A 15694-nucleotide genomic window follows, 5' to 3' on the forward strand; every position below is an offset into this window, starting at 1 on the left:
AGCTAAAAAATCAAATATCGTACAGTAAGAAATATCAGATGAAAATAAAGTAGTAAAATGGAAAATAACAATGTAGTGTGTGATTGGGCGGACAAGGCAGCGAGGCAGACCAATCCACGACAGGCAGAAGGAAGGTTGGCGCCAAAACTGAGAGAAATGTTGGTGACGGATCTTAGAGCAGAATTTTACAACCTTATTAAGAACCAGGTGAGTGAGGCCTTTGACTTGCCACATTTTAAGCACGGGAAAGGTGGTGAGCATGCGGGGGGAGCAGTGTGAGGACGATAAATGACAGGAATAGGTGAATACGTGACCTAAGAATAGGATAGCTTGCCTGACTGTCATTTACGGTCTGTCATTCTCTCCAGGCGTTATGTACCCCGTGTCACTGTCACTTTCCCTTTACTTGTGTCATTTGGCGAGCCCCTGTTGCTGTGTGTGCCCTGAGTAATTTAATTATGTAGCTGATGATAACTAGCAGTGCAGTACCCAGCAATCTTTTAAGTGGTATTTGGTGTTACGCCATTTAAACTCAAGGTATTTAAATCCGCCCTCGATTTATCCACTGTAGGAAAGAAAAGTAGGATTATATTTTCTGTGTGCTTTGGATGAGGTGGGGATTAAGATAGTGATGGTGATTGTGTGGCATTGAGCGTATGGGTTGGTGGTGATGGTGATTAGCCACTAACTGCCTGACGGTCATTTGCGCTCGTCATTTTTGGGAGTTTAGGGGAAATTTTGTTGTGTGTTGGAATGATGAAGTGTATACCAGTTTCTTTAAATTCAGTAGGTATCAAATAGAAGAAATAATGGCCGGTTTAGGTTTGGTGGTTGAGCAGACCAACTGAATTGACTTCTAACCAGGTGATCCATGGATGATTCAGACCTTCAAAGTGGATCACATAATTCACTCTGACCAAGATGTGGCACTCTTTACCTCTCATTGCAGTATTAATTCAAAACACAGTAATTGAAGCATCTCTCACTGATCACAAACATGCACTGTATTCATCTGTATGCATTTTGGTCAGTTTGAAGTTTCATGGAATCTGTGATGTGGCTTATGTAATTCTGATGAGAAATGTAGTGAATTAATTGATGGTATATACCTATGTTTTCCATTGCATATGAATATTTTTTTAGTTAACCTTTTAAATGCCTACCTTTCATTTCTAACAATCTTGGGGAACCTGTGGGAAATCAGGGTTTTAGGTGGAGGGGAACATTAAATCAAGTATTGAGCTTTGCAAAAGAAGTCAGAAATAGAAAAAATCACAGCAAAATATCTCTGAAAATACTTCAATGGTGGCAGCAGCTTTGGCGAGTGTTCCTTTGTTATTGTTGAGCAGCAGTTCAGTTGATGGTTGATGGAATTGCCTTTGCATCTGCTCTGTCTAAACATTTATAGATGCTTCAGATTTTTTGTTGTGTGCACTGTGCTGCTCAGTTCTTTCGAAGTCTACCTCTAATTTTCCACATATACAGTATTTTTGTCTTGTTTTATATGTTCACTTCAGTGAAGAGAAAATACTTCATTGTTACTTAAGTATATTCTCTGTGTGGTTGTTGTAAAATAACATAAATAATAGGATAACAAAGGGCCACCAGGGCCCATCTAGGTTATCCTGTATCAGTCGCACAGCGACCTCGTCATCAGTACTTAAAGATACACTTACAAGTACACAATACATTATACACTAATTCTAAATATTTGGCCCATTAACAGGGCTAAGTCCTGCAGCGAATTCCTCTACAATCTGTGATCCCCATACATGGGGATCATGTCTTGTTTAACTATAGTAAATTTCTTATAAAAACTATCATGCAGTGCTATACATAATTATAAATCTAATAAATTTAAGTGCTTATCTAATCTGTTTTTAAACATTGTCAAACTAGTGCTATTTACAACCCTCTCTGGCAATGCATTCCAGAAGTCTACCACCCTATGACTAAAGAAATATTTTCTTATATCTAACCTGCAGCCTTGCTTTCTAATCTTCCTGCCATGATTTCTAGTCCTACTTCCCTCCTCTAAGGTAAAGAAAGATCTCACATCTATGTAGTTTGTATCTGAGAACATTTTAAATAACTCTATCATATCCCCTCTTATACATCTCCTCTCAAATGAAAACATGTTTAATTCCTTTAATCTATCATCTTAGTTGCTCTTCTCTGAACTGCTTCTAACATGTCGATATCCTGCCTATAATGGGGTGACCAGGCCTGTATGCAATACTCTAAATGGGGCCTAACATAGGAATTATATAAGCTACGCACCGCTTCCTTACTTTTATAACTAACATTTCTATTTATAAAACCCAGGATCCTATTTGCCCTATTTCTTGCTTCTAAACATTGCTTTGAAAATTTCATAGTTCTATCACTACTCCCAAATCCTTTCCCTCATCTACTGCCTCTAGCCAACATCCCTCCATCTCATAGTTAAAGTTTGTGTTGTCTTTACCTAAATGCATAACCTGACACTTTTAGAATTAAACTCCATCTGCCACCTGTCTGCCCATGCTATCAGCCTGTCCAGGTCTCGTTGTATTCTGTAATTGTCCTTTTCACCCTGTACTGCACATGCTATCTTAGTATCATCTGCAAACTTTGATACTTTGCTACTAATTCCTATATCTAAATCGTTAATGTACACCAAGAAAAGAAGAGGTCCTAGCACTGATCCTTGGGGTACCCCACTAACCACTTCCTTCCACTCAGACATTGCCCCATTTAATACTACTCTCTGTTTCCTATCAGAAAGCCATTCACTAATCCAATCAACTAACCTACCCCTATCCCATGTAGTCTCAATTTGTACACTAGCCTCCTATGCGGTACCTTATCAAACGCCTTGCTAAAATCTAGATATATAACATCTATGCTATTTCCATCATCTAACTCCTTGGTAATATATTCTAAGATATCGAGCAAATTTGTAAGACAGGACCTCCCTGATCTAAAGCCATGTTGGGTATCTCTAATTAATCTATTCTCATTTAAATGCTCCCAAATACTACCCTTAATGATTTTCTCTAGTATCTTACATACTATACTAGTTAAACTGATCGGTCTATAATTATTCGCATCATCCTTCCTACCTTTTTAAATATTGGAGTAACATTAGCTAACTTCCAGTCCTGAGGTATCTCAGCAAACCTAAGTGATCTTTCAAAGATTAACTTAAGTGCTTCAGAAATACTGTCTACACCCTCCCTAAGTACTCTGGCATGTAGCTCATCAGGACCACTAGCTTTCCTATCGTCTAGTTCAAGAATAAATTTCCTAATAATTCCCGGTTTTATATCAATATTTTCTAAAGCTCTTAAACTACTCGTCGCACTGTTTGTAACAGGATTTCCTATTCTTTCCTAGTAAATACTGAAGAAAATTGTTCATTCAATAATTCTACTATGTCTTCATTTTGATCCACTACTACACCATCTTTTCTGAGTGGTCCAATCCTATCCTTATTTCTTTTATCACTGACCTTGTAATAACTATATAATTTTTGGGATCTTTACTCCCAGCTCTAGCTAGTTTTATCTCTGCCTGCCTTTTACTTTTTTATAACCTTACTCAAATCATCCCTGACCTGTCTGTACCTAATCAAATCTACATCTTCCCACTTTTCTGCAACTCTCTATATGCCCTCTTCTTCTCTCTGATCTGGCTACCTATCTCATGAGTCCACCATAATGGCTTCCTGTTTCTCTGCCTTATATCTTTGTAAGGGATACACTGCATCACTATACCCTTTACTACAACCTTAAAAATATCCCACATCTCCTGTGCAGTTTTATTTCCAAAACTATCTTCCCAGTTTACCTCTCCTAATAACTGACGTAACCTACCATAATTGCCTTTCTGATAGTTTGGGACTCTAGTCTTATTCACTATATTATCCCTACTGGAATTAATGATAAATCTAATTATATGATGGTCACTGTTTGCTAAAGTCTCTCCTACCTCAACTTCCTTTAAACAATGCTCAATATTTGTTAGTATTATGTCTAAAACCTTCCTCCCCCTAGTAGGTTTATCTACCATCTGCACTAAATAGTTATCCTGAAATCTTTCCATAAACTTATTTTCACTAGCATCTCCTACCATCCTCTCCCAGTTTACTGACTTAAGATTAAAATCCCCTAAGATAATTGTCTGACTAGTACATCCTCTATTTGTAACTCTATACACTTTCCTTTCCTCTTGATACACAGGACAATGTAGTAAGAAGTGTTCCAGGGTTTCATTGTTTTTATTAGATATCCTGTAGGCTGTGTCTTCATGTGTGTATCTTTTTCTGTCTTGGAGTGGTAGACAATCAGCTCTGGCCTTGTATAGAATTCCTTATGGTGGTCTAATATCATAGCTCTGCTCTTCTCTGATGTCTTCCTTCCATTGTTTATATACTATATGTAATGTTTTATTATCTAATCCTTCCTTCTATTACGAATGTCCCATTGTCTTGTTATTTCTTGTAAGTTCTCATTTGCCTTATTGTTATGTCATTATAGCTAGTATTTATTTCATTAGAGTATCGTTTGGGGTTCTGCATCCAGTCCATATAGGTATATTCCTTGTATCGTCAAGAATTCTTTTTAATAGTCCATTGTTGCTATTTGTTATTCTTTTAAAGTATTGGACTCTTCCATCAATAACACTTCTCTTCATTAAGGAGGCACCATTCTCACCACAAAGGATACATTTGGCTGCATATTTTGGGGCATTTAATATTTGCCAGAACACTCCATTCTCTATTCGATGTAGTTTTTCAGTATGCTTCAATTAGGTTTATCACATGTATGCCATGTAGAATATATGGTAAAGTAATGGATTTCCAGTGTTTTTCCAATTAGAATTTAATTACAGCTTTTCTAAATGACTGAATATGTTACGTTGGCAAGTTTCTGGGCTTTATCAAACATATTTGTTTTCTGGGTTTTAAAGTAGTTTTTCTTATGATCATCCAACACAAGTCGAAAATATTTGAGTTGATCTGATACCTTGATGCCTTCTACCTCCTGTGGCTTCACATCCATATTAAATATTATAATACAGTATTGGTTTTTCTTTTGCTTACTTTTGTTATCAATCTTAGGTTTTGTTGGGCTTCCTCTATAGTTTGTGGCAGTAAGTACATCATGTGCATAGTGAAGGAACGTTGTTTATAGTACCAATAGTGAATCACGTTCCTTTCTTTTCAAGCTCTTTTATTGTTATGTTATTATTTTGAAAAGCAGTGTGGATCTTGTGCAGTGTTGTCTTGTACCATCATGGATGTTGATGTTGACTTAAGAGCCTTGTATACTTTGTATTCAGCTCTTTAGTAATCAGATTGTGGACTGTTACGTCTATTATTTTCTGGTCTGCATCAATGTGCATACCATTATATATGTTATACATTTCTTGATTTACCAATACATAGTCAATAACACTTCTCTGTTCATTTCTGCCTCATGTGCATCTTGTGTCATTGTTTAATGATATTTTGTGGTTAGTCATAAGATCAAGAATAAATGTTCCATTGTTATGAAGTTTCTATGCACCATATTAGCCTGTGTGTGCAAGTGATGTCAGTGCCTCTTTTTCCTGTCTTTTGACATCCCTCTTTTCTTTCCTTTCTTTTTTTTAGATTTATTCCTTTGTTTATCCTTTAGCTTGTGTTTATATATATATATATATATATATATATATATATATATATATATATATATATATATATATATATATATATATATATATATATTTTTTTTTTTTTTTTTTTTTTTTATATATATATCCTTTAGCTTGTGCTCCATTGAGAGTTGTACTAGCAGTAATGAAGTTCTTAATCCTACCACTCTAACTCTACGAGATCCTCCTTTTTGGTGTTTGGTTTTCCTAATATCCCAGCCTGTTTGGTATAAAACCATAAAGCCTCCACTTTTTTTGATTTTCAGTTCTCATATCAGTCTGCTTAGTGATGTCACTTAACGGTTGTTTTGTCTATTTTATGTTGCATTTATGTTAGACATAATAGATTTCTAATTTCCTCTTAATTTCTCATCCTCTATTACTGGTAGTTCATTTGCTAATTTCTGGAGGCATTTTTAATACCTATACATCTCCGGCAGCGTGTGTTGGTGTTGGTCCACTTTGACCTTGATGGGATCTGTGCCTCCAAGATCCTGCAGGTGTTGTTCCGCTCAGATCACATCCTGTACACTGTGGTGCCCGTCCAGACCTGCACACAGCTCCTAGAGACCTTCCAGCAACATGCAGAACAGGTGTGGAAGTGTAGTGTGTATGCTTGTGAATCTTCTCATGGTGATTAGCTATATTTCACTTACTCAGTTACTCCTTGTGGAAATACATACTCTTCCATTTGTATTTTTTGTTTCAAAGTAATGGTGGAAATTTTAGTTGTTCCAAAATTGCTGAAGCTTCATTTCCATTAATGATCATTTGGGATGGAGCATTTCAGTATCCAATATCTGTTGTAGAATTAATGTACCTGCCCAGCCAACCAGCTATTTGCTTCATGGATCTTATGGCGGGATCTAATAATAATAGTGATAATAAACAGATTATTCACATTGCAGTATATATATACACAGAAAATGTGCAATGGGTTGGAGGGAGGTGTAACATTATTTTTAAGGAAACTAGCAAGAGTATACTATTTCTTACTTGATTTATGTTCTTTACAAGGCCTGGCATACTAATCCTTACCTTCCCTTAAAATTTGTTAATCATACCATATGTGTGCTGTTGTGGTATTCCAAGATTCCTCACTCTACTCCTGTAGCTTGAGCTGTAGGAAGTTCATAACCTTACATTGACTGGCTTTACTTGTGATTGAAGTTTATCAGTTGTGGTCCATCAATAAACACTGCCCCACTGCAATTGCCCAAGCCCATACTAGCAGTAGATCCCTTCAAGTGATTGATAATGTTTAGGTCCGTATTCTTGCCACGACTATTTTCCAAGACCACAGAGATGATTAGCCGGACTTCCAACAGTATTTCCCCAGTTAATAACGTGGAAATCTTGTCACACTCCCTCTAGAACCATAACACCTTGGAAAATTTGTGTAAATTTAAATAAAGCCTTTTAAAATAGGGGAGGTGAAGCATAGAAGTGTTTGAGAATACGAGCCTTAGTGTCGTCTTTCCTCAGGTGAAGGTTGTGGTGCTGGTGAACTGTGGAGGCTGTGTGGACCTGGTGGAGGCACTGCAGCCACCAGAGGACCTCACCTTCTTTGTGGCAGACAACCATCGGCCACTCCATGTGTGCAATATCTACAGTGCCAGCCAGGTGGGATGGATGGATGCACACACACACACACACACACACACACACACACACACACACACACACACACACACACACACACACACACACACACACACACACACACACACACACACACACACATTACACACCGCGTAGTATAGTGGTTAGCATGCTCGACTCACACTCGAGAGGGTCCAGGTTCGAATCCCAGAGGCGGCAAGGCAAATGGGCAAGCCTCTTAATGTATGGCCCCTGTTTACCTAGCAGTAAATAGGTATGGGATGTCACTCGAGGGGTTGTGGCCTCGCTTTCCCAGTGTGTGTTGTTGTCTCAGTCCTACCAGAAGATCGGTCTATGAGCTCTGAGCTCGCTCCCGTAATGGGGAAGACTGTGTGGGTGACCAGCAGGCAACCGAGGTGAATTACACTGTCTTTTTTCCTCTATTTCCTTGTTCTGCTTCCCTTCCCTACCATTCCCTATTTCTTTTTTCCTTCATATTCTTCCTCCTTTTCCTCATTCTCTCTCTCTCCAGTATATTCTCACTTTTTTTCCCAGTCCTTTCCTTATGTTACTTTCCTTCCCAGCAAGTCTACCCAATTTCTCATAAGTTACTCCTACTCTTTTTTGTCATCTTTCATCATGTCTGTACCCGTCACTGCCAATAGTTTTATTTTTATTTATTTATTTATTTATTTAATTTTTATTTATTTATTTTTTTTTACCTTCACTGTTTTTTCTCTCTCTCTCTCTCTCTCTCTCTCTCTCTCTCTCTCTCTCTCTCTCTCTCTCTCTCTCTCTCTCTCTCTCTCTCTCTCTCCATCCTGGTTCCTTATTTTCCTTGTTTTTATTATTTTCCCTGCCTCTTTGTCTGATTGTTTTATTCTGCTCCAAGCCTTAACTGCCTTCCATGTTGCTTATTCGTGCGTCATCTCTCCATCACAGGTTCGGGTGCTGACTCAAATGGAGGAGGAAGAAGAGGAGGTGCCTGCGTTTGAGGATGTCTTCCGTCCTGATGAGGTAAGGTGTGGTCTGACTCTTCCATCTGGCTATATTTTATTAATTTTATCAATAAGTCTGCTGTTTGTTCTCTTTTTTTGGTGTTCAGCGTCAACCTTGTAAGAATCGGTAAATCTGGTATTTGTTTTCCCATCTATTGTTTCTTTGTGTTTAGCTACTCTGTTTAATTGAATGCTTATCTCTCTCTTTGTCTTCTCAATGGGTCCTTGTATTGTTGGTTTTAATTAGTTTTATGTATTCTTACTGATTGCCTTCTCACATAAGCAACATGGTGTGAAATTATTTTCTAATGACAGCATACACAACTGTTAGTGAAGTGTTTATAGTCATTTTATTTAATTCCAGAGTGAGGAGGAGGACAGCAGTGATGATGATGGAGGAGGGGGAGGTAGTGATGATGAAGACGGAGGGCGAGGAAAGAGGCGGAAGTTTGATGAGGATGCTCTGGAGAAGAGGCGACAGAGGCGGCTGTGGGAACAGCAGCGACACAAGCTGCTCTTTGATTATACTCAGTTTTCTTTCTTTGGACGTTCAGTGAGTCGGCCACACTATAACCCTCGTCTCTGTGTTTTTCCTTGTCCAGTGCCTCTGTCCACCCTCCATGTAATTTTCTAGGATCTTAGAAAGAATGCATGTCTTTTCTCTCACCAAGTTTTCTTCCTGGGAGCTTATCCAATATCCTTTTTTTTTCGGGTGATGCTCTATCATCACTCCCAAGTTATTTTTATCTCTGTTCTCCATTTCATATTTCCTTCATTATTTCTTCTCTTCATTCCTAAATGTGATATTTATTTGCATTAACTTGATACCAAGTTTTGACATTATCTCAACCTGTTCAAGATATTATTTTTATTTCATTTTGTATTGGTTTTAGTGCACGCATGTCTGCAGATGCATACACAGGGGTAGTGAGTATGTGCTGCTGGTGCTTAGTTCATTACTGCAAGTCCTTGCCTTCCAGACTGCACTGCTGATGTTTGAATTGGCATGGAAGCTCTCCAAGGACAGCAATGACCTGCTGTGGTAAGTGAAGGCATAATTTCTGGTGATTCCAGGACTAAATAAGACAGCTGTGTTTGACAGAGGAATGGCCACGTGTGTAAGAGAAAATAATCATTATAGTTGGAAATGATATTTTTATATTTTTATTCAAAAGCAGATCATACAGTTGGGACCGTTTACTATTCAAAAATCTTAATTTATTCCATCCCTCACAGGCTGGCTATCATTGGGGAAACAGAGATGGTGTTGCACGAGCGGTCTGAACCCAGCAAGCACCTGTTGACATCTGCCTCACTACAGACTCATGTGTCACGCCTGAACCCCAAGCAAGCTGAAGATGCCTCTCGACCTCCCTCAGACAGCCTGCGAATTATCTTCGAGAAAGAGTATCCTTTTGTTCGTGTGTAAGGAATTTAAGGTGCATGAGTGTGGTTCATTTCATTATGTGGTTGTTTTCCGTTGCAGCTTAGAACAGAACAAGAGAATAAAGGATTGCCAATGAGTTAGTTTCCTTAACTCTTGTTTAGCCTCACCCTGGCTCTGTACCGGCACTGGAGTCTGGTGGAGAGCATGCGGCACTCTCCCCACTTGGCCACGGCCCTGCGTCTGTGGACACTAAAGGGTGAGAAGCGGCTACATGAACTCTTGGCAGAGATGGGGTAAGTCTGCCTGCATCTGTTTGGCCCTCACCTTACCACACTGTGGATGCATTGGTCATTTTCTTGTCAGTATTAGTAAGATTAAGGCTTCCCAAACCAATGATAAAGGACAAAGTTGTGTCCTAATGAAAACTAGATTTCTTTTCTCTTAGACAAATTCTTTTATTGTCTACAGAGTAAAAGAAAAATAACAAAGTAGAACACCTGAATAAATCAAAAATTGCAATATTTAATCTTTATAGAGAGAAATTGTCTGCTGATGTTTCTGAATGCAGGAAGAATTTCTATGCCTTTTCTATGAAGTCTTTCTTCCTTATCCAGGCTCCCTCTGGCCCAGTGTCGGCAGCTATACTGTGGGATGGACGTGGAGCTCCGAAATGGCCTCCAAAAGATGTTAGAGGGGAAGACAGACAAGTATGGGCTCAAGAACCTCTTCTTCATGACTTTCACAGCCGCAATTGGCTTCCGTGCCAGGATGTGTGCATCAGACTACGTCCACGCTGCCGCCTCCCTGCTGGAGCGCCCCGACACTGACGAGTCCCCTACCACTTGCTTCCTGGATGCTGCAGATGCCCTGGACTTGTGAGTGACAAGGCTGGGAATGTGAGAGTGGGTAGAAATGGAATGAGCTGATAAGGATGCTATTCACATGTGACATGTTGGATGTGTAGTGATTATTGAGACTTGGAGATTTAAGAGCACACATCTTTCAATCCTTACCTGTAATGAAGAGTGCATTCTTTTGGCCCACAGGACCAAGCCAGAAGTGTTGAACCGCGGAATTGAGCTCCGCAAGCAGCAGCTGGAGGCAATCTACAGACAAGTACAAACTTTCCTAGACATGAATCAGGTGATCTGTGCTGGGCCTTTCCTCTACGCTACAGTTATTCAGGTGAGGTGCATTACTGCAGGTGTTTATCTAGTATGTAGATACTTTATTCATAGTATTGTTACTGAAAACCTTTTGACCTCTAGGGTACTCCAGATGCCAGATTCTTTGCTGCACCACACAGCCTCAACCTGTTGGCAACCTTCACCCTGCGTGCCCACGTATCAACGTCTCGCAGTCGCAAAAGCCGTAACCTGCCTCTCATTCTCACCACTCCTGATGTAAGGTACCCAGAACCCGATCACTGCTTAGTGTGTGGCATTCCACCGGTCTCTGAAGAAACCCATAAAAAGTAAGTCTCTCTCTCTCTCTCTCTCTCTCTCTCTCTCTCTCTCTCTCTCACATTATAAGGTTCTTGCGCCGATGTACCCGAGAAGGCGTTGCTTTTGTTGTTCTTGTTTAGGTGGTGGTGGTGGTGGTGGTGGTGATCGACTTCAGGGGATGTTGGTCTCTCTCTCTCTCTCTCTCTCTCTCTCTCTCTCTCTCTCTCTCTCTCTCTCTCTCTCTCTCTCTCTCTCTCTCTCTCTCTCTCATATTTGTGCCAACATATCAGTCATAATCTATTTCTTTTTCACTTAGCATCACTGCACTGTAATCTCTCAGCCATCCATCATTTTGTAATGCATCATGCAATGTCATCCAGCACCAGCAATTCAGTTATATATATTAATACATTCTTCATCTTTGTGACATAGTGAAAATTCTCGTGCTTATTTTGATGATGATCTAGTTTTGCATTAGATAATGTAGTGCACATTCACCTCATAGAAAGAAGGAATTGTGGGAACCAATGCCTGACCCAACCTGTTTGCTATATTGTTGTTATAGCCTTCATTATTATTGTTCAGCTATTCAGACAAGTTGGTTATTATTAAATATTAGTCATCTGTATGAACTGCTATGGACATTTTTGAGTTCTTGTGGGATAATAATGCATGGTCTGGCTTTCAATGTTACTCAGCATAGTCTTTGCTGCAATGTACTAGATTATTGAGAGATTACTGAATACTAATGTTGCCACCACAGCTTACATTTCTCATTCTACTAATTCTGAGCTATTAGGCAGTCACACTCCATTGATTCTTTCTATATTGTCATCAAACCATAGCATTCATGTGTTTTTCAAACACTGAACTGATTTCACTACATTTAATTCTTTATGAAAACCATAAGGAACCAAACCAAAGATTTATATGTTTTACAGTTGTAAATGAAACAGTTGAATCTTACTAAATCTTAAAGTTTGAAAGTCTAGTATACTAGTGTGTGTTTATAGGCATTGATGATCTCTAAATAAATAAATCTAAGCATCAGGTATTCAGAGGAAAACAAGAGAAAACTACCGGAGATATGTTGGTCTATGAGACTTTGTTATGAACATCATCTAAATCAAAAGTAAGAAAAAGAAAATAAGTTGGGCAAAATGATAATTACTTTGAAAGTTTTGCATGGGAAATTAATTGTTGGACCATTTTTTACAGTCTTTTAGGGAAGGCATTTGAACAGGCAGCTGAGAAGACAAATGCCAAGGCAGACCTGGACTATTTTGATACAAATGGTGAGTAAATTATTTTCCTTTGTAATACCTATTGTAATTTGTAACATAACTAGATGTCTACTATTGTTTTATTTTTAAAGTGAAAGTTTGATGGTATCAGTGTGAATCCAATATATATTGAATATTTATAGCATATATACCCAATTTGAAATAAGTAAAACTTGTTATGCATAGAAGGGATGCCAAGTGCCAAACTCAGACTCCTGAAAATAGTGCTCTTAGTATGTATATTTTGAGTCAAGTTCTAATTTTGATGGGGTATTTTTGTCAACCCAATATGAAACTATTCAGGATTTACTAATTAAGGGTGGGTAGCTTGCTCAAGGGGCTCTGTCTCTGCCATCATCCATTGGAGGAAATGCAAGTGTATCTTTCATCATATGATCTGAAAATAAATCAACTGCAGCTTCAAAGATGATGCTTAGCATACTTTCTATGTGTGTGTGTGTGTGTGTGTGTGAGACACACATTCGGCCCTTTCTTGGAGATGTAGTGGCTTTAAAACAAAAGGTCAGTCATAATTCACTTTAGTTCATCATCTGATGCCATGCACTCACTATCTTGTGTGGCCAGTAAGGTTTCGATCCCATCACTGCTCTGTATGCAGTCATCCTCACATGGCTGACTGGGTACAGGTCAAGTGTTGGTACACATTACATATGTATAAATGACAGTTTACTATCAATTGTCTATGAAATTACGAAAGTTCAATCTTTTAGATAGGACTAATTTCTTTCACATTTGCTTGTATGCCACATCATGTACAAGAAAGGGTAGATTATAATACACAAAATATATAAACACATATGCATGTATTTGTTTTACACGACATTTAAAAAGTATTGACACTATATTGAGTACATTACTGCATGCCAATGTAAAGTTATTACTATGATGAGCTCATAATCATAATGCAGTGTGTTCTGCTACTCTCCCAGTGGTACGCCTCTGTGTGGAGGACCGCAGCAAGTTCTTTGATGCTCTAATATCCCTGTTGAGCTGAGAGGTGCAGCAGCAGCAGCAAAGGTTTGAGGAAAATACCAAAGGAAAGGATCTTTTCACATCGAAAGGTTTCCCAAATTCATACAGTATAATAGATTTTGTTGTGTTTTTCATTAAATATACCAAAAATTCCTTTTGTTTTTCATCAAAACATTTCAATAATTTAAAATTAGTAGTCTAAACAATATTTTTATACACTGAAATTAGAAGGCAATTTCATTGATTTTCTGCAGATTGCAATGATTATCAGTTATAAACAAATCATGTGACAATTGTGCATTGACTGCCACAAGTAATTTTATTAGCCATCCATCATGAAAGAAGCTGCAACTGTCTCAGCCACTAACAATATGAAATAAACGCCTTTCAGTCTCCAGGTGTATGCGTGAGTAGTATGCATGCTGCTGCTGCAACAGCCGATTCTCCTCACGAAGGTTTCTCTGTTCTTCTAGCAAATCTTCTATACTCTTCGAGTATTCTCGTGATAGGATACGTCGGGGTTGAGTTCTCCTCGCAGTGACTATCCTCCTATTGGTTGTTGGATTCTGTCTCTCTAGCTCTCCACTTGATTGTGTTCCAGGGGAGACGCCAACTGGTTCACTGGAGGAAACATTTGTTGTTGTGGAAGCGACACTTACCCGTGCTCTCTTAGTTCCTTGCTTTACCTCAGGTTCTGCCTCAGAGTTAATTGGTCTCCTATTGGAAACATTAGTAGAGGTTGCCTCAGAGTTAATTGGTCTCCTGTTGGAAACATTAGTAAAGGTGCCTTGGATATTAATTGCAGCCACATTTTCAGCAAGCTTATTCTTGGCCAGATAGTTGGTAGATGATACTGGAACCATTTTAATTCCTGCCAAAATGGCTGGCAGGCAGGGATTGACTGGTATAGAAGCAGCTAGTGAGGAGACCCTACCTAGATCACAACTTATGGCAGAAGCAGCACCACCATGGCCTCGCCCACTACCAGGCACCCTAACAAGTGACCGTGTCATATCTTTCATTTTCAAGTCAGCCACCATTATGGCTCAAAAAGTGCAATGTACCAAGAAAGTAGTAATCCCTATAGAACAAGAAAAGAGGGTTTGGAAACACACAGGACTATGATCCTAGTATAAGGAGGTAATCAAAACCCTACTGAGAAACAACCTCAGCAGAAGAATACAAGATTTAGCACCGGGAAACAGCCCCAGTAGAAGAAGGTGAGAGGGATTAGGAGTCCACCAGGAAACAGCCCCAGTAGAAGGTGAGAGGAATTAGGAGTCTACCAGGAAACAGCCCCAGTAGAAGGTGAGAGGAATTAGGAGTCTACCAGGAAACAGCCCCAGTAGAAGGTGAGAGGAATTAGGAGTCTACCAGGAAACAGCCCCAGTAGAAGGTGAGAGGAATTAGGAGTCTACCAGGAAACAGCCCCAGTAGAAGGTGAGAGGAATTAGGAGTCTACCAGGAAACAGCCCCAGTAGAAGGTGAGAGGAATTAGGAGTCTACCAGGAAACAGCCCCAGTAGGAGAGAGGAAATAAGAGTCCACTGGGAAACAGCCCCAGCAGAAAGGGAAGGAATTGGAGTCCACCAGGAAACAGCCCCAGCAGAAAGAGGGAATCAGGAGTTCACCGGGGAACAATCCCAGCAGGACGGGGGGTCAGAAGTTAAATGAGAAACAACCTCAGCAGTAGGACAGGGAATCCAGAGTCCACTGGGGAACAACCTCAGCAGGAGAGAGGGGAATAAGGCACCCACAAGGAGTCACTCCCAGCAGGTGGAGCACAGGGTTGACAGCCACCGAGGAACAGCTCCAGCAGGCAGAGGGGGTGGTCACAAGTCCGCCGAGGAACAGCCTCAGCAGGAGAAAGGGGAATAAGACACCCACAAGGAGTCACTCCCAGCAGGTGGTGAAGGCAGGCTTGGAGGTGGAGCACACAGGGTTGACAGCCACCGAGGAACAGCTCTGAGTGGTCCGTATGTCGTCTAATCCGTCTCTTTCTGGTAACTGGTTGGTTGGGTGGGGGGTGTTCGTAGCGAGGGTGGCTTAGGTTGGTTTGCAGCTTAATATGCAACAGACGTGGGCCTGATGGAAAAGAAAAGAAATTCACTTTCGAGGCATAGGGTAAGATTGTACAAGTTGCATTTTCATAACACGCACGATCTGTCGCACCTTACCACAGCCAACACAGCTTTTACATTCGTGGCGACAATACACTGGTAGCAAAATCTCACCCGAGGCAATTCCTTGGTGTACACTAGAGGCAGGAACACTATAAAGTCACGCACTGTAGCAGTGTTAACCACGT

The 15694-nt window shown here is 39.8% G+C and overlaps 1 protein-coding gene across 1 annotated transcript; it reads left to right on the forward strand.

Moving 5' to 3' along the window:
- The first annotated feature begins 70 nt into the window (after window positions 1-70).
- Window positions 71-13539, forward strand: LOC123501598 (cell division control protein 45 homolog). The gene is made up of 13 exons (XM_045250533.1): window positions 71-207; window positions 6120-6272; window positions 7165-7302; window positions 8224-8298; window positions 8644-8832; window positions 9260-9321; window positions 9516-9686; window positions 9828-9959; window positions 10281-10541; window positions 10713-10851; window positions 10935-11140; window positions 12330-12406; window positions 13345-13539. Exons 1-13 carry the CDS (start codon window positions 157-159, stop codon window positions 13407-13409), a joined length of 1719 nt encoding a protein of 572 aa, XP_045106468.1. The 5' UTR covers window positions 71-156; the 3' UTR covers window positions 13410-13539.
- The last annotated feature ends 2155 nt before the right edge of the window (window positions 13540-15694 follow it).

Source organism: Portunus trituberculatus, chromosome 9, assembly GCF_017591435.1.
Source record: "Portunus trituberculatus isolate SZX2019 chromosome 9, ASM1759143v1, whole genome shotgun sequence".
NCBI lineage: Eukaryota > Metazoa > Arthropoda > Malacostraca > Decapoda > Portunidae > Portunus > Portunus trituberculatus.